At 47.3% G+C, this 20,144-nt stretch overlaps 1 protein-coding gene and 1 non-coding gene across 5 annotated transcripts in view; both read right to left on the bottom strand.

Annotated features, from left to right (window-relative positions):
• The window catches only part of INSC (INSC spindle orientation adaptor protein), a 120,458-nt gene that overhangs the window by 71,017 nt on the left and 29,297 nt on the right, over positions 1–20,144 (bottom strand). For 3 of the 4 annotated variants that reach the window (XM_059137002.1, XM_059137010.1, XM_059137017.1), the window contains exon 2: positions 16,852–16,952. In XM_059137002.1, coding sequence (XP_058992985.1) covers positions 16,852–16,952 — 101 coding nt within the window. Of the gene's footprint in view, positions 1–2,035; positions 2,167–16,851; positions 16,953–20,144 lie in introns of all 4 variants that reach the window. The other variant, XM_059137026.1, reaches the window with a different exon arrangement.
• On the bottom strand, positions 2,398–2,504 carry LOC131822853 (U6 spliceosomal RNA). The gene has a single exon (XR_009350340.1). It is a non-coding gene; the product is annotated as a U6 spliceosomal RNA (small nuclear RNA).

Here is a 20,144-nt window from a genome sequence, read left to right as displayed (position 1 = left end):
GAGTTCATCTCATATACAGCTGACCCTTGAACAATGCAGGCTTGGACTGCACAGGTCCACTTAGAGGTGGATAGTGCAGTACTGTAGACACATTTTCTCTTCTTTATGATTTTCTCAGTAACATTTTCTTTTCTCCAGTTTACTTGGTAAGAATACAGTATAGGACATACGTAACACAGAAATGATGTGTTAGTTGACTTTATGGTATCAGTCAGGCTTCCAATCAGTTGTAAGCTATTTGTAGTTAAGTTTTGGAGTCAAGGGCGACATGTGGATTTTCCACTGTGTTGGGGGGTGGGTGCCCCTAACCCCTGCGCCGTTCAAAGGTCAAGTGTAGATCCTCCCCCAAATCTGTCACCTTTAATCCCTAGAGCACCCTTACACTGGGATTACCCTGACTGTCAGGTCCTGCCAGGCCCCCTGGCACGCCGACCCTTCCTTCTGGGGGCTCTCCTGCTGTCCACCTCCACTAAATATCTCACGCTGATCACAGTCACCACTTCTCTTGCTGCTGTGTCTTCTAGGCACCATGGTGCCACCATCAGAGCCAGGCACACCACTGGGTCTCCTAGGCATCATGTGGCTTTTGTGGGGTATCACTGTTCCCATCAGAGCGTGAACTCGGGAGCTGGATTGTCTGGATTAAATCCCACATCTGCCACTTGCCACCTGCATAACTGTGGGCAAGTTATTGAATCTCTCTGTGCTTCAATTTCCTCGTTGGTAGAAAAGAAATGAAAATACTACCCAGCCCCCAGGTTTTTTGAGATGATTAAGTGAAGAGAGTATATACACATACATACATATGCATCTATGCAAATATGTATATCTACTTGCTTAGAATAATGCCTGACAGGAAGTATTATACATGTCAGTTGTTATTAGAGAGGTTTCAACTAAATCAGCTGTATCAGAATAAATTTAATTACTTCGAAGGAGAGAAATAAGGAAAACTCTGGGAAGACGGCCTCCGTGACAGCAGTTTTTAAATTGCTTTAAATTCCCAGGTGAAAAACCGGCAGAACAACAAAGATAACAAAACTGAAACCTGATGGATAAAATTTACAACAAAACTAGATGATAAAATATCCCCACAAAACTCAAAATACAAGCAGATGGGATTGACCACTTAAAGCTACAAGACCTGCTGGACATCATCTGTCCAAGAGGAAGAAGGACGAAGCAATAGGGTGGTGTCTGAGGAATACGAGGGAGGAGCACCCCCAGCCCCATAGCCACTGGTATTTATTGGAAATCACAGTATGACCATTCAATTGTTGCTGAAACTAGGAGGGAACATGCCTCTCCATTATCAGGTGCATGCAAGGCACCTACCAAGAGTTCTAAAAACTAACCCAGCAGGAGTCCCTTCTCTAACAAACTGCCACATGGAGAAGAAACTTCTGGAAGCACAATCAGAATTGAGCAGGACTGGGACCTCAGAGACAAAGGTGAGAGGTCCATGGGAGGGGTGGAAGCAGAGCTGGAACTCTCAGAAAGCAGATCACCTGATGTTGACCCTTACACAAAAACGAGGAAGGAGCTGTATGAATTTAGAACCACCTTCCTGATCCCTGCCTCCCTCTAAACGTTCATGAAAACGAATTTCACGTAAAAATAAGCAACACAAAAATACTGAAGTCTCATTCCACGCATAATCACTTAAAAAAGAGAATAAATAACAAAATAGTATCCCTACAATGAGAAAATACCAGGGAAATGGTCTCACAAAACAGAAGGGAATGTAATATACTAGTTCAAAATGAACTTAAAATTTTTAAAAATGATGTAAGTTGTGAAAGAGAAGCACAAAACCTCAGAAAAGAGATATCTTAGGAAAAGAATTAGACATAAACAGGAAATGTCATCTTTGAAACAGATTAAACAAGAAGAAAAGTGTGGGATAATGCCTTAAGAAAATCAAATGCAAAAATAAAACGGTTTTAAATTTTTTAAAAAATGAAGAAAGATAAAAACAGGTTTGCAAGAAAGTGATGAAGTTTGAGGATGGGCAAAAAAGATCGAACATACATACAGTAAGAGTTCCCAAGAGAGGTGCCTGGGCGGCTCAGTCGGGTGGGCATCCAACTCCTGATTTCAGCTCAGGTCTTGATCTCAGGGTCATGAGTTCAAGCCCTGCCTTGGGCTCCATGCTGGGTGTGGAGCCTACTTGAAAAAAAAGGAGAAAGAGAGTTCCCTAGGGAAGAACCCAAAACACACGACAAAATGCATATGAAAAGCTATGAGCTGCGAAAATGTTCTTGGGAAAAAAAATATATTGTTTCATAGTGTTACATATTCATATTGTTACATATCGAAAAGGCATACTCTGTACATGAAAACAAACGTACAAGACATATTCTAGTAAGATTACTAGACTTCTATTTCTTTATTTTTTTAAATATGGAAGGCTTCGCAAATTTGCATGTCATCCTTGTGCAGGGGCCATGCTAATCTTCTCTGTATCATTCCAATTTTAGTATATGTGCTGCCAAAGCGAGCACAAGATTATTAGATTTTTAAAAAGAAAGAAAGGAAATCCTTTGTGCATTTAGAAATAAGTGCATGTTACTTGCAAGGGATAAAAAAAAAAAAAAATGATACCATGATCAGTTTGTTTGTTTTGTGATAGCAACATTTCATACTAGAAAAAAAGTAGAATAACCTATTTAATATATTCAAGAAATAAAATGTGAGCCAAAAACCTTATATTCAGCCAAAATGTCTTTTGAGTGTGAGGTAAGAAGGAAGCGACACCAGCGCCGCGGTGTTGGAGGACAGTCGTTGGAGATGGTCCTTGATCTTGGATCCTGGACGCTGATGCACACAGATGATGAATAAAAGGGACAAAGAGAACCCCCGATTTTTCACTTGAGCACAAGACCAACGGGAGAAACCTGCTCAGAAGACGGCTTAGTCTGAGGCATGTTGAGCGCAGTGGGCCCATTTCTTCCTTGGGGTCCAGTCCCTCTCTCTGGACTGTGCTCACGTAGCACCTAATTTCAGAACCACCCAGGGCTCTTAGCATCCATGTGGGGTGTGCGGCCCACACACTCCCACAAATTCCACCCTGAACGCTCAGTGCACATTTCCCGGGTGCCCCCTATGTGCGGGAATGGGTCTAGCTGCTTGGGACACACTGGTGAGCAAAACAAACATATCTCTGCCTCTCTCCCAGAGCAGGGGGCAATAAATATAGGAATAATATATGGGAAAATGTTCTTGGGAAAAAAAATATATTGTTTCATAGTGTTACATATTCATATTGTTAACAATATAGGAATATAGGAATATTCATATTGTTAACAATATAGGAATATAGGAATAATATATGGGAAAATACCATGAATGAAAAAGGATAGAATATGTTAAAAGCGGATCATTTCTCTCTGAGTTAGAATAAGTATGGATGAGATTGCTCCTGCGGGAGGCAGGGAGGGAACTGCCATTTGAAAATGAATGAATGGTCGGCTGTCGGAAGAAGTAAGGCCTCGACAGAAGCTTGGGGGGGGGGTGGGGGGGGGAGAGTCAACCATGTTGGCATATGGGTACAGAGCCATGCAGGCAGAGGGACCCGAGCGTGCAAAGGCCCACCTTGGGAGTATGCCTGATTTGTGTGAGAAAGGGTAGGAGATCAGCGTGGCTGGAACAAGGGAATTGAGTAGGACATGAGCTCAGCTCTGGGCTAGATCATGCAGGGCCTTGGGAGCCACTGCGTAAAGAGAAGCATGGAAGGAATTTTGTCACCAGATGTCAGCTGGATCTGCCTAGCCCCTGTACCTCTCTATGGCCCAACCTGGAAGGCTCTCTCTCACTAAGGGCTTTGTAAAAACAACACACAGATTCATACACAGTGACTTAACCTCGCTATGCAGTGAATTGTAAACTGTTTACTAAACAGTTAATTTAAGTACAATTATTTATGCAACAAGCTATAAATAATTTACAGTGTGGTTACGATATTAACTTCTAACCCCTCCTCACTAAGGCCCTGGTGAGGCCTCAGCCACTTGGGGCTAGAGGAAATGTTGCTTCTCTGATCTTGTTTGAATCTTCCCGTGTTTACATCGCCCTGCTTCTGATCCACCCAGAAGCCCATGATGAGCTGCACTGGCCCTGGCCTTTCCGTGCCCTGGGACTTTGCAACACTCCAGCCTGGACTGCTTCAAATTCACATGGCCAGTGTTGAGCCTTCATGACACGTGGTGTTGGGCAGCTCACAGAAGTTCTGTTGCTAACTTGTAACTGACCCATGTGGGCAATCCCAGAACCAGGAAGGAGGTTTTCTCTCCTATAGCAGACTGTGCAAAATGGCTCTTGCACCCACCTATTATGCTGGGGTTGGTCTCTTTCCCTGTGTGATCTCTATGTCCTCTGCCATCTCTGGGGCACAACCTTTGCTCCATGCTGTTGCACTGGAAAGAGTTTTCAGGTTGTTTTCTTGAAACCCCCACTTTCATAATTTACCCTACCCACTTGGATATATAGCATTCTCTGTTCATTAAAACGTCCAGTATAACGTGGTGGGAGAGAGTTAGTCCTATGCCGGACCACTCTAAAAAATCAATTTAAAAGAACCTAGCTTCGTTCCAAGCATGCTATAAAGAAAACGTTGAGTACCTTGCATAAGCCAAGCACATATCAAGTGCTTGCACATACGATCCCCGTTTGGATTCACAGAAATGCTATCTAGTATCCCCATTTTACAGAGGAGGGGAAACCGAGGCTCAGAGAGGTCAATGACAGAGCCTAGGCATCCCTCCAGTTCTGCTAACTCCAAAGCCCACATCCTCACCACCCCCCGGTCTGTCCAGGACCCCAGTGGAGTGTGTTGTTGTTTCAGAAAGCCAAGGAACAAGAGTTTGGCTCCAGGTAACTTTTTCCAATCCAATAAACCAATATGTTCATTTGACAGCTGCCCACTCTCGGATGACTCAGAGCCCATCTTGTTAGCTCTGTCAAACTCGGGCATTTTAGATGTGCCCCGGGGAGAGGGGGATGCTGATTAACATTCCCTGGCCTTTCATTAACTAAGGAATGACTCATTCTTAACCTCTTAAAAGGCTCCATGCGTGTCTCTCGGCACTAGCAGCCTACGTAGGAGAGCCGGGATGACGGTAATAACAGCAAAAACACCTGATGACACACCATCCCCCGGGGCCCCTTCCCGCCTCTGCCTCTCCATAGCTGCAGGCTCGTGCGCACGACTCTCGCCTCCCCAGAGTCACATCCCTGACCTGCCTTCCCCCTCACTCCCAACTTCTGTCCCAGCCACGTGGAGCTCTTTCAGCCCCTCGGCCGTCACTTCCGGCCCTTCTAGCCTTTGCACAGGCTGGCTCCCCTCTCCCATCTCCTCTCCACCCTGCCGAGGCCCATACACCCCTGAAATCTTGTCTGAACATCTCTGCTGAAATAGGGTGCTCCAACTCCGAGGGGAGCTTATGTCCCAGGTGTCCCATGTGTCTGTAACACCCCGTCTTTCCCCCACCCGGGACACCAGCCTTGACTGTTTCACTACTGGATTGACATCTGCTTCGTCCACCGGACCCAAGGGCAGGGCTCACGTCTGTCACGAGCTCCCAACATGGCACCCAGCCCTGGTCCTGGTGTGCTGAGGAGGCTCGGTGTCTAGGGGGCTGAGCTAGGAATCAAATGGGAATAATATTAACCAGCACCGTGACGCAGCCTCGGTGGCTAAGGGTGAGGGGCAAGATGAAACCCCAAAGCATCACTGCTGACTTTTAGAGAGGCTGGGCTTCATGCCAGCCCTCACACAGATGGCTCATGGATATTACCTTATCTGTGTCTCAGAATGACCCTACAAGGAGGGCCATCCCACTGCCTCGAGCTTACAGTTAAAGAAACTGAAGCTTGGAGAGGGAAAGTGAACTATCTGACATCCCCCAGCTCGTAAGGGGCAGAGTCTGACTCTGAACTCAGCCCATCACACTCCAGACCCCACATGCTTAAGTGCTGCTTCCGGCCCTGCCCTGTCCAAATGGCACGTTTAGCACTGTCAGGTAAAAAGTACAAATGCCTTCTCACACACACAGGGTCAGCATCAGGCTGCCCTCCACCTTCAGGGTGCTCCCACAGGGCCTAATGGATAGACTAAAAAGGCTTTGTCTTTCCCATTCTGTTCTCCTTCCTTTAAGGAGAGTCTTTTCATTTGCCGAAGTGGAACATTTAGGAGAATTCACATACTGAATGTGTCTGTTGTCATCCTGGTATCTCTGGATAGTTCTGGAAAATGCAGTTGTCAGTAGATAAATCACCACTAGTGGGTTCTCAAGACCTGGTATACACTGTGGCCAAGACTCCATAGAAGTAAAAGCCTCCCATCCCCAACCCCTAGGAACCCTTTCCTCTACCACACCCAAGCCTCAGGCTCTGGTCAAGATTCTCTATCCCTCAGTTGTGGGCAGACTCCGAGGATGAAAGATCCTTCACCTTGGGGCTCCACATGCGATGCTGCCCTCCAAAAGAGCCCCTACGAGCAGCAGCCAGAAGTTAACTGTCCCATCAGGTCCCATAGCCAGTGTGTGTGCTGGGGCCAGGCCTGAGGCCCTGATGTTCCAGAGCTTTCTGTGTACCTGCTCATCAGCCTGTGCTAGGAGCTGAGGACAAAACCAACCAGAAGAAAATTCCAGAAAGCACAGCGCTCAGCTAAGACCCCAAACAGGCAAGAAAGTACCATGAATCCACTCCAGTGGTAATTCCAACAGCAGCTAACATGCAATGAGCACGGCAGTGTTGTAAGCCCTCTCTATGTATTATCTCTTTTAATCCACCCTCTCCCCACCCCTGCAATCTGAAAGAGAAAACTATTATTGCCCCCATTTATAGATGAGGAGACTTCTGTCAGAAGAGGCCACATGGTGAGTTAAGTGGTAGAGCCATTACTCAGACCCAGTCTGAGTCTCTGCTCCTGTCAACTAAACACCAGACTGCTATCATGAAGCCATCAAGAAGCTGTGAGCAGGATGGCTGAGGGCCACAGGAGACAGAGGGCCTGACTTGGCCTGGGAATATGTATACAAAGGAAGTGACATTTGCCCCGGTTCTTAGAGAAGAGGAGCTGGCCAGGATGACAAGGGCAAAAAGACCTCTGAACAAATGTGGAAAAGCCCAAGAGGCCTAAAAATAGAAATACACCAAGGATTCTCACCGGACTCCAGCATGGGGGTTGGGGGGCTCTGCGTGAGTGGCTGAGGAAGGACCTAAAGGGAGAGATAGAGGCCAGGTGATCAAAGACCCTGACTTAATTAGTAATTTGGGTTTAATCTTAAAGATAATTTGGAGCCACAAAAACGCTGTAGAGCAGAGCAATGCTATCATTGTGCAGAGAGTTAGTAGAAACTGGATCAAAGCAAGGTTAAGTACAAGAGGCTGACCTACCAGGAGCTGGTGGGCATAAAGCAGAGAGAGGATGGAAGCCTGAACTTGGCAGTGAGTGACACGGGAGAGGAAGTGACTGGTCTGGGAGGGAGAGGAGAGGATGTGAGGGTGAAGAAGGGAAAGGGACAGGCCTGGCTCCTGGGTGTCTAGCCTGGGTGACACAGAAAACCCACACAGGGAAGAGCTAGTTCTCATTTTGCTTGTTCTAGGGCGAGGCATGATAACAAGTGGGGTACACAAGGCCACAGCAGATGGGGGGCCCAGACCTAGACAGAGGTCTATCAAGGACACCCCAAACTTTTTCAGGGAAGAGACTAGGCCCAGTGAACCCGGCATGGCCCTGCCACAAGTCGGTCCCCCCCCTCCCCCCAGCCACGGCCACCGTGCCGCCACATAATAAGCTGCTCTTCTCAATTTTGTAGTCTAGGGACCGCGACTCATTAAGGTTTGGACTGCATTAGTGCTCAGCATCCCATAATTGCATAGCTCGCCTGACTCTCTGTCATTAGCTCTCTGCTCTCTGGGCTCCACCTCTCCTATTGGATTTGCTGACTGACCCCAACACAGAAAGTCTGGCTACACGGGGCAGCTCTCACCGTGCAGTGAGGACTGCCTGCTGGCCCTGAACCTCGCAGCTCCCGGTGCTTTGACCATCCTCAGCCATAAATTTTGAGCTACCATTTCCCTACACATGACCTCTTTCCTTTGCACGTCCAAATGACTGATCTGATTACTCACAGAAGAAGGGAATTGAAAATTGAGGTCAAAGCAGATGGGCTGGCAGCAAGTCACATTCCCTTCATGGTGGAAAACCAGCACAGTCAGGACAGGGTAGGGTCTCTGGCCAAGGAGCCTGAGGAGCCAGGGATCAGGGCCCAGGACTGGGGTTGGATTTTCTCAGTCTCCGGCACGAATTAGAATCTGAGTCTAACACTGTCAAGATTATCCCCACCCCTGGAGAGCAGGGAAGCCATCGACAGACAGTGAATGGGACTCCCAGGAGCCTGCCCAGTTCTCAGCAGAGAGCCCTGGAGACAAGCAGATGCTTGCTCCCTGAGTAACCTCCTTGTTCTCTGATGGCAGCTTTCCTGGACATCTGGAAGAATGTGACCAAAGCCTAAAATCTGGGTTTTCTGTAGTCTGACAGATTTCAAACACAAAGCCAGACGTAACCACAATCATCTCAATATACCAGGGTACTGGTAGTATGATTTTTTTTTTTAAGCTGGAATTATCCAGGGTGGAGTTGGAATAGGGGAAGAGAAGAGTGTATTCTCATACCAAGAAACTACAGTATGAAACAATGGGGCCCCTAACCTGTTTCTAAAGTCAGGGGGGAATTAAGCACCCATCCAGCAAGCAGGGAGGCTTATCAACAATAGAGCGCCTTCTGTATACCAAGTGCTCTTTCCTTCAGCCCCTAATAGCACCACTGCCGTTGGAGATCACCACCCCCATTTTATGGGTGTAGAAAGGGACTCAGAAGCATGCCATGACTTGGCTAAGACCTCACTGCTAATAGTGTAATAAAGCTGAATGGATCAAGGGTTTATCACATTCTGGGCTCTGTGCTAAGGGCTTGATTCAATCTTAATTGTTCACTTAACCTTCAAAATAATCCCATGAGGTCCACCTAACCGAGATTTGGTAGGCTAAGTGACTTGGCCAAGGTTACACAGTGGATAAGTAGAAATATGTGGAAATAAGAATCCAGGCACTCTGAGACCAGAGCCTTTCTATGATTTTGCAGCTCTTGGAAGTCTTCAGCAATGGAGCTGATGCTCAATTCACACCCTCAGATGCACAGCCAGTACCCTTTCTACTATGGTAGAATGCCCTTCCATGACATAGCAATACCTTTTTAAAACTTAGAATCATCAAAGACTATGGCGTGTCCAGTCATTTTTCAAACCCTTACCCCATTTCTTTCTGGGAGAGAATCGATGTGTGTTGTTTGAATTCAGGACTGAGCTGTGGCCTAATGGCCCCATCCTCACATACCTCTGTTTGCACCAGAAAAACTATCAGAGGAGGGAAGCCAGGGAGACCATGCAAACAGAGGGGGAAGTGACCTGCTCGGGACTTCAGCTCCTTGCCCTGCCTCTGCTTCTATCTCTTGGATTGTCCCCTTCAGTAATCAAAGCCCATCACTGGGGAAAGGTCACTGCTCCTGACCCTTTAGATGCCAAAGGGAACAATTATTCCCAGCTCAGCAGACCCACGCCCTGACACCCAGCTACTCGTACCAGTTTTTCATCCCCAGCTACATCAACTGGCCTGGCATCCAGCGCTCCCCCAAAACACTGGGGGTCAACAGTTTATGGAAATCTATGCTGACACCCTCATTGATCCATTTTAATCTCTATTCACTTAGAATGGAACTTAATTCCTTCAAAGTCTGAAATTTGGATTCCTCTGCCCTACCGTACTCTACCCGTTGTGTGAAGTGTTTTCTGTAAAAACAAAACAAAACAAAACAAAACAACAAACAAAAACCACTCCACTATGCCAAGAACACTTGTAATGGCCTCCAAACTTTACCAAGCACCCCCACTGTGCCAGCACTAGGCTAGAGTGCTGCAATTTAAGAGGGAGGCAGTGGGAGGAGGATCTCCGGGAGTGCAGGACCTTGCACACTGACACATTCCCTCCACCCAGAGTGGCACCTGGCACACCTCAGGCATTGACAAGTGGAAGAAGGGATGTTTAGTCCAAGCTATGATATCTGAGAAAGCTACCAGGCCAACACCGGAAGGGGGCTGTTGAGTTCCTCAGGAGAGGAACCAGAGTTGGAAGATGATGGGGAGTCTGATGGGAGAAACAGCCTGTACGAAGGAATGAAGGCACGGGACCACATACCGGGAACATGGCAAGTCCTAAGAACAACCGGAGGTGTAGAGGTAGAGTCAGAAGCAAGAATGTTAAATTACAAAGCACGTTCAAGTGCTAGGGGTCATGGATTTATCCGTCTTCTATCCCATCAAAGTAGGGCACCCTCTTCCCCTACAGAACATTTCTCCTGGTTACACCAAGGGACTTCCATAAAAACTGAACAAGGCATCCCCTCGGATTCTGGAAGGGGCTCCCATGCCAGTAGGTCTTGCAGTTTCCATCCCAGCTTCAAGGCAAACACTAGACCTCTTTGTGCATGTCACAGGAAGGAATGAGAAGACCTTGTTTTGGTCAGTGGGATTGCTTTCCCAGCCCTAGGCATGAAAGTGTGATATTTTTATCCAGAAAAGGGGACTGACTATCCAAAACTCATTCACAAACTCCTAGCGTGCCAGAACTAGAAAGGTCCCTGGGGAAGCTTTAGCCTACTTCCTCGTCTTCAGAAGAAGAAACTCAAGCTCAGAGAGGAAGAAGGACTGTCCAGTGACACACAGCAGGTGAGTGCAGGCCAGGGTTGGGAAGAGAGGAGGGCGGGGAGGAAGGAAGGAGAGGAGGAAGGGAAGCCTCTAGTTTCTAGTCCATACTCCCCACTGCACTGTGTTTTCCTGCAAGAGATTTAATGATGAAATTGCAGACTTTTTTTCCAGTAAACATAAAACCAAAGACTAAAAATATTTCTGAATTACTTTTCTTTAGAAGAAAAAAAAAAAATGTCTCTCCAGCTCTCTGACTCCATCAGCCAATTAAATCTTTGGCTTCCACTCAGAAAGAGGATTTAAATTAATCAAGATAAAACTAGCTGACTCTTTCCCTCCAAGCAGCAACTTTCTACCAAGAAGAATGAGAGTAGTTTGCTGGAGACAGGAGTGTGTTGGGGAAAAAAAACAAAATCCAAGCCATTTAATTTAACTTCTCACACTCACCTGAGACTCCTCAGCCATTTGTCCTTCATTCATCAAACATCTATTAAGTATTTATTCATTCAACAACCACTTATTGAGCTCCTTCTGTGTGCATTCTAATTACAGGAGCATAGCTATGAATCAGAACGTAATTTGGCCCTCAAGACATGGACATTTGTCATTGAGTAGGGTGATGACGTTTACATAAATCATCACCCTACAACCCAGGGCCTGGCCCAAAGTAAATTCTTAGCCCAAAGTAAATCTCGTTTGAATGAATGAGTGAATGAATGAAATCAGGGTTTACTACAGATCACTGCCCCATGAGAATTCCACCGGGACTAGGACACAGCACTTCCAGAAACAGCTTAAGAAACAGTTCAGAAAAGGCAGGACTTCACAAATGGGCAGGTGGGGTCTGAAGAGTATTTTGAGAGCTCCATTCACTTCTCTGAGCCTCAGTTTCCCCACCATCATGATGGGATCTGAGGAAATTTCCAGCACTAACATTTGATTATTCTCTGAGCCCAGTTCCCGGCACTTTATGGGAGTTTAAACCCAATCTCTCTTCCTAAAAATAACTATTGAATCATTGTCCCTCTGCCTTCTCAAGGTCATGCCTGCGTTTCTGTGGATTTCTCCTGGGAGATGAGAGAAGTGAGGGAATTCGATTCTAACTTTGATTGGCCTTCCTCTCTGTTTAAACAAGAGAAGAAAATATCCAATTATCCCATTGACAATTACAGTCTGCACATTTCACCGCAGGCATAGAAAACAGGCCAGCAGCAGAAAACCAGCCACAGCCCAGGGGTGCACACATGCAAGCCATTATCTATTCGGAGACAGGCAGGCCTGCGGTGGCCCCCAGTGGCTCAGAAGCTGGACGGCTCCTTGCCAACAGGCCAGGCCATCCGGGAGGCTGCGTGCCATTAGGGGCAGCAGCCCCCATCCCATCGTCTCAGACTCCAGGCTGAACAGAAAGCAGGGGAGAAAGTGAGTCACTGACAGTGAGTGATCCCAAACCAAAGACCCCGGCTGTATCCTTGTACACATGCAGTCCTGATCAGGTCAAGAGCTAAATCAGTGAGTTCCACGAGAGAAGGGACCATGTCCAATTCTGTCACCATCATGTCCTTAAGCACACAAGCATCATACAAAGCCCATGATCTGCATTTGAAATGAGCAGGTAGTAAAATTTGTAGAAGGCTAACGAGTATGACCATCTGAAATAATGTATGAGTGGTTTGTTTGTGTGATGCCCCCAAGAAGGAAGAGACTATGGGAAAGAGACTGGTTAGGGTACTGGCTAGCACTTAGGCTCAAGCGTCATCTGGAAACATCTGTCTAAGCTCTGCTCTTTATAAGCTCTGACCTTGGGCAAGCCTCTGTTTCCTCATGGGGCACATGTATGTGCTGTTTGGATTCCCCTTTAAGGAAGGACTTGTTGCCTCCAGCTGCTGGGGGTATCATTAACTAACTGCCTCCAGCCATCAGGCCCTCAGACTGTCTCAAAGCCACCTCACCTAAGGTCATGCCTTGTCCACTGCTGCCCACTTGAAACACATATCAAGTGGGGCATCCCAAAGGCTGCTTCCCAAAGGCTGTGGTCACCCTGGCCAATGCACAAAACTGTGATTCCAAAGCTCCCTGTGAGGATAGCTGAAATCACTCAGCTCACCTTCTCCCTCCGCCGGTCCTGCTTCTGTCCTCTTCTTTCCCCAGGGGCTTGGACCCAAAGGCACTCCCTATTAACCACCCTGAACTCTCAACTCCATCCCAAAGGCTGCTTCCCAGAGAACCCAACCTGTGACCCAGCATTCACAAAATAGAGATAATAACCAGCCCACAGATGCGCTATCTGACAGGCAGGTTTGGGGGGGAGCCAAGGTCACCCGGCGGGTAGGGAGGAGCATTGGGACTTGAGTCCAAGTCTAATTCCAAGGCCTGTATGCTTTCAACCCCTTAGGCCCACATTAATGCTTCCAACAGTAGGGTTTTGTTCTTTGGCTTGTTCATTATTTTTTAAATCTGAAAGCTTTCCAAGAGCTTCAGATGAAGTTGGAGTTGAGAACCCTGACCCTCCCTCTTCGATTGCCCACACCAATTCAGCATGAGATCCCAGCCCCTGATGTGACACGCTGGGGTGCCCTGCCCTCTCTCATCTCCCCGGAGTCCACGCCTAGATAGGTCCTTTTTGGTGCTATTTATTCCTAAGGGTCTCCAATACCAAAGGCCTACCACATAGGAGTCACCCAAGTGCTGGCTAATCCCACGCAACTCGACAATATTGATTTATTTTGCATATTGAAGTGAACAATGGCACTTTAGAGTGAAATTCAGTTTCAGCAGAACACAGCAGAGAGAAGTCAATTATCCAGCATTAATTATGTATGTGGGGACAATAACTGTGGTGATATTCCTCACTCTCGAGGCCTCTAGAGCTCGGAACAAGAGGAAAGAAGAGGTAGCTGCTATTATCTGTCCACAGTGCAGACTGGGTTGGGTAAATTAACCCTCCTGACATCCTGTGAATACACATAAGCCTTCTTTGGGAACATGATCCATGCACCTGCCCCCAGAACACATGAAATTAATAGGCTGCTAGGCCCAGAGATCGCATTTCCCCAATATTCTGGCCAGGCCAGGCTCTGAATATACTAAAGGAGCTAGCACCTTCTCTCTGTCCCTCCCCCACCCTGCCCCATCAGAACTTTACGGCTGAAGACTGTCTAAGCAAACCTCTTCTCAGGTTGCAGCTTTGTGGTCAGCCAGAACTCTCATGGTCACGTTAGACCAGGACCTTCCTCCCAAGGCGCGTGTGTGTGCAATATCAACCAGAAACCCTAGCCTGCCTCCGAAAGAAGAGAAATCCAATTTCTAAATCATTGTCATGTAATTTAAATTTCTGTATTCTTAAAATTTCTGAGAAAATTGGAAGTGAGGGGGGCTGGGGGAGAGGTTCCCCAAGGCAGAAAAGGTGCGAGGGTCTCATCTATCTTTGCCCCAATTTGCTACCCCAGGGACCCAGTCCTCATCTGGACAGCTTAACACTGATGGGGCTGTTCCCATGTTTAGGCAGGTGCTTTATACATATTATCTTAAATTCTCTTTACAACTCAGTGATGTAAGTGTAAATATCTCCTTTTTATAGATGAAGAAACTGAAGCCCCAGGTCACATCTAACATGCAACAGAACCAAGAACTAAGTTGAGACTGTCCTGGTCCTTAACCACAGTCCTAACGTGCCCTATGAGAGCAGCTTCTCCTACCCAAGCACAGGGACTGGTGGACCATCCCAGGACCCACGAGGCTCAGAGGAAGGGTCCTAAAGCCCTGTTGTGTTGGGTGAAGTCGTCAAAAGGACATGGCGCCAGTTGACCCGTGCACATGACCCCGGCCATCAGAGGCTCCCCCCACCCACCCCATCCTTGGGATGTGCATTCCATTTGCCTTCCCCACTCCCAGAGGCTGCCCCAGGGATACAACCTTGAGATAGTGATGAGATGCTGAGACCATCTGGATAATATACACAACTGAACCCACTTAAGGCCTCCGTATAAACTTTTAAGATCTGGTGGCAGGTGCAGAATCCATGTGTCTTGCTACCACTGAAGACAAGCTCCATATGTAAGTTCCCTTGCCGGCTAAACCTGCTGCCCACCAGTCTGGAGTGGTCCGCCTCTGTCTTTGGTCTCTTCCTGCCATCTCCTTACAGAGGCTGGTTTCAGATTGCACCTGGGAAGTCCCCAGATGCTTCTGAACCAACACACCGCCCATCTGGTACGTAGGTACCAACCTATTGCCTGGTCTGGACAGGAGCCAGGAAGACTGTGATTCCACTTCATCTAAAACAGTTCCACTTCCTCCTGGTTTAAAATACTGGGAGTGTCTGTGGGTGATTTCTTACTTTCTCATTGAGGTCACTGGCCAAGAGGGGTCCAGGAAGGAATTTCTAGAAGACTGCCCTGAGAGCCAAGGTGGACCTCCAAAGTCAGCAGGCACTCAATAAACAAGAGCACCCCCTATATAGCATACCCTGCACTACAGACACTTTGTACCCACTAATTCCTTCCATTCACACATGAACCCTATGAAGTGGATACTCTTTTCATCTCCATTTCATACATGAGAGAACTGGAACCCAGGGGTGGATGGAGTATGAGAAGTTGCACAAGACCATACAGTCTTAGAGGTAGACCCTGCCTTTGAAACCAGGCTGCCATGAATTCAAAGCCGAATGGCCACTGCCCACCCTGTGAAAGGCCATTAGCTCTTCCAACACACATGGATCCCAACGGGTCTACCTCTCATAATCTCTGAGCTTGGCCTAAGGCATACCGCGTGGAAAGATATTTGGGCCCCCATAGGATCTCTTATTCTCAGCGTCAGGCTGCACAGAAAATTCCCACCTATATCTCTAACAGGGTTTTCTATTCTAAATGGCACACACAAGCTATATGTCATACCCGTAAGCCTTGCTGCCATGATCACTTTGGGGGAGCAAACAGATGACCTCATAAAGGTTAACCCAGTACTAGTAGACTTTCAGCAAATAGTCAACATTTTTTTCCTGATTTTAAAAGCAACACACACTTATAAATATACTCAAAACCCAAGCTATGTAGAAATGAATGATGATAACTCAGGTGGATGTGGTTAAGGACAAAATAAAGTTCAGTTGTCCATGATGCCTTTGATATGCAAAACAAAACCTACAAAACAAAAACCAAACAACACAACAGTGACTTAACAGTCTTACGAGGGCTACTTGGATTCTGTTACCTCAAAATGGCCCCATCAAAATGTCTCAGAAACAAAAAGAAAAGAAAAAAAAGAAAAGAAAAGCAAGATGGAAGCCTCGAACACTCATTTGCACAGGTCCTCCGTGATCAAACCTGCATGAGAGAGGAAAGAGCCTGGTCTTCCCACGACTGAAGCATTTCCAAAGTCACAAACCTTTCAGGGCCAAAATCAGGACAGTCCTGGGGCAGCTGGTCACCACAGATTCATTGTTCTGGTACATTCCCCTTTGGTTCTCGTTCTGACCTTCAGGACCAGCCAGGTCCCCAGGTCTTTCAGCGTGTGAAGTCACCTCTGGTGCCCCCGTCTCTCGTTTCCACCTCATCATCTGGGCTTCAATTTCTGTTCAGTGGATTCCCCCTCCTCCTCCCCATCTCTCACCCCCAACCCATCTTAGGACAATAAATATTCCCAAGGATCAGCTCTGTGCTCTGTTCCCTGTCTGGTGCCCTGGGAGAAGGAGAGGACACTTAAGGGTAGGCTGTCCCTTTCAAGAGACTCTGAGAGAGGCTTCCATAACCCCGAGGGTCCCCAAGGACTCCAGCCTCCTGGCTCAGGTGGGATCGGGAGCCTCCTCTGGGATCCCCTCTCTTAGGAGAACATCCCATTCAATCATTTGTTTCACTGTCTGCCTGCATCACAGACTCCATTCCAGCTCCTTGGGGGACTGGACATGCCTGATTCCTCCATGTCTCAGGGTCCAGTTCTATCAGGCTCTGCTGAGTCAACATGGCATCCCCAATACCTTGCCTTAAGCTTCCTGTCCAGGACAGTGCACAGAGAGGCGGGACTACCTGCAACTTCAAGATCCTGGAGCTGGGCCTCAGCCAGAGGCCTGACCCTAAGAGACGGGACTTACCGCTGACCAGGCAGAGGGATGGAGTCCAGATGCCGGCCTCCAGGCAATGCCATCATGTTGATCCCAATTTGCAGCAAAGCCTTCCCACAGCGGTCGTGACCCTGGAAAAAGGGAGAGCAGGCCAAGGTCAAGGGATGCCCTGAGAGAGGAGGTGCAATGATTTTCTCTCCCAGTTCCTAGCTACAAAGGAGTCAAGGCAGGTGTGGAGGAAAGGCCCCCTCACCCTCTTCTTTTTGAACCAGCTTAGACTCCACTGTCCTCACACAAGTAGTGTAGGACTTAGTCCTATGTCCCAAGCTTGCTAGGAATCCCTACAATCTTTTATTTCCCATTACTAAATATTTGCCTGACCCATCTTGCTTTGTTCCAAACATCGGGACACATAGACCAGCAAATATTACATAATACGTAATTATACTTAAAAAGTATCTATGGTTTATCTGGAATTCATATTTATGGGCATTGTGTATTATTTGCTAAATCTGGAAACTCCACATGCTAATTCTCCATAACCATCAGAGCACTGGGTTATTCACTTCGATTATGCCCGGGAAATGTGACTCTGTAATGAGCATGGTGGTTGCATCCCCAAACCCATTCCACTTCAGATGATATAATTTCACCCAAACTGCTACTAACTGGTTCAGGAATAGGCATGGGACTCAATTCAGACCAATGAGCCATGACAGAATTGCTTCCAGAAAAAGTTTTCTTTCTCCTAACTGCAAACCACAAGGAGACAGTATCTGTCCCGCTGGACCTGAGCAAGGAAGCACGTCACTTCATTGCTGCTGGAGACCATCTTGCAATCAAGAGAGGACCCAGCTGGGAGAATAAAGTTGCCACACAGAGAATAATAAATCTGGGTCCTTGATCCCTGAGCCACTGAATCAATCAGTGATCCCTGGAGTCTGGCCCACCCCTAGGCCTATTATGTAAGATAATAAAGTTCTTGTTGTTTAAGTGAAGATTGTGTTGGTAGATAGCCCAAAGCAGCCTAACTGATAATGGTAAACCAGGTTCTAGGGGCCTACAATCCCAGCACTGAGGACCTACCTGGTGTGCCTGTGTCTCACAGATTGGACCAAGACAAGAGCGTCCTTCCACCTGTTGGACTCCTCCTGTCACCTATCCCTTCCTTGTTCCTCCCTCTCTGCCACCTCCTTCTCCAAGCCAGGGAAGAAGCCCTCCCCGAGGAAAAAGGAGATTCTGTCGCTTTTGCCTGGGTGGAGCAACCCAGGAGAGGACTGGCCATCATCTGGCATGCCCTGAGCTGAAGAAGAGCAGATTTCAAGACTTTCTGAGAAAACACAAGTATGAACTTGTGGGAAGAGAATAGCTAGGAAGGGTAAGATGAGTCCAGAAAAAGTAAACTCTTACTCCATGATTACAAATGACCCTTATGAGAAAAGAACGGAGGAGGACTTTAATTAACAGTGGCATCGTTGGACATAATGTACCCTTTATGATGCGTGGAATAAAGAAGAAAACAGTCGATCTGGAAAGTATGGGAGCCAGGAGCTCAGAATAAACTAGGGCATTATGTAATTGCAGAGACTCACTCCCACTGCCTATTTCCTGGTCTGCGGGTCCCACCACCCTATAAGCCCCATAACCCAAGGGCCAGCCATGCAGCCAGCATTCTATGTATCTGTTGAAAAGATGAGTGGAATACATTTTTAATACCTTTATGCTGAGCCCGAGTTCTTTTTCTGTAACTGAGAATAATACTATCTATTGTATCTATTGTCAATGCTATCTATGATAACAGTGACCTGATTTAAGGACTGTGCAAGTGTCAGGCCAGGGTGACAGTGTGATAAACAGTAGCCCTTTGTTATTCTTATGCCTGAGAGTCTGCTGTACGCTCAGCCCTGTGGTCCGCTGAAGGCGATGCAGAAAATGAGACAAAGCCCAGAACGCTTTGATCGTGCTTGACGAGAGCCCATCAACACCGGCAGTATCGCCATTGTTATCTCTAGTGTCATGATCATGATTGAAAAAGTGTATTTTGGAGAGCCAGTGAGTCAGCAGTCTGAAAAGGATGGCACATAAGAAAAAGCCAGAAACAACAAAAGGAGGTAACTGTTCCTCTTCTGACGCGCGGGACCAAAGAAACCCAACAGGAAATAGGAGCTTCGCAGAGTGAATGCTACGACGTCATCAGACAGCAGTGCGCAAGCAAATCTTATTTTACCTCCACTCCATCATCAAGCAGAAAGGGATACAGCGTACAAACAGGGAAGGGAGGATTCAAACTTATGGGCTCCAAGGCCCTTCAAAGGGTGATCTAGTCAGGGTTCTGTGAGGAGATGAAGCATGTCCTTGGTATTGGGGGAGCTTTGGATCCGATCAAGTTGTATCTGATGCCCCCAGACAAAGGGATAGCTGTCATGAACAGAAACCTGGATGCAAGAGGATGACCTGAATTTCTAAGAGGTAGATTCTAGAAACACAGCTCAGTGACCCTGAAATCCTAGAACAGATTCCTAATTGCTGATCCATAAGCCCCGCAGGCAGAAGCCAGCCAGAGCCCAGGAGGAACAAATCAGGCCCAGACAATCGGCTTCCTTTTCATTAGGGACCGTGGGCTCCTAGCAGAGGGGAACTACGACAGTAAACCTGGTATATCTTGATTTCGTTAAAATGCCCCGGTGAGATGACCTTGTTCATCCACTTCACCCCTGGCCTCCCAGCAGTTGTGCCAGTGGAGACACCCAGCAAACAAAACCTTGGTTCTTGGGATTGCAGGTTTTCCCAGGGGCTGGGGAAGCCTCGTGAGGACGTGTGGGTTGCATTTCCATTCCTGCCCTATCTACTGACTGTATTATTTATGCCTGCCTCTTTCCCCCAGTGGGACAAGGCTCCTTGATCCCTGAAAGCACATCTTGCTCAGTGTGAGCCTGGACACAAGATCCTACATGATGACCTGCGTGGTAGAAACCAGGATTGTGAATCAGACCAGCTCACAGAGGAGCCACCGCTCTTAGGCGCTGGCGATGGGGCACAGGTAAGAGAGAACATCTGGAAGGTAAGATAGGAAGTACCAAGAGTTTAACCCAGCTGATATTTTTAAAATATCTCTAATAATAATAATGGCTAGCATTTATTGAGTGCGTGCCATGAACCAAGCACTGTTCTAAATGCCTCATATAGTATTAACTCATTTTATACGATCATCATGCCCATTATGGATGAGACTCTGAAATTCAGTGGTGGTGTGTGCATTGCTCAGGGTCACACAGAGGACTAGGGTCCAGGCTTTAGGACTTTGAGGGGAGGTCCTGGAGCAG

Source organism: Mustela lutreola, chromosome 1, assembly GCF_030435805.1.
Source record: "Mustela lutreola isolate mMusLut2 chromosome 1, mMusLut2.pri, whole genome shotgun sequence".
In the NCBI taxonomy this organism is placed as follows: Eukaryota; Metazoa; Chordata; class Mammalia; order Carnivora; family Mustelidae; genus Mustela; species Mustela lutreola.
The sequence above is the reverse complement of the archived record's forward strand: the minus strand, read 5'-3'. Positions and strand labels throughout refer to the sequence as shown.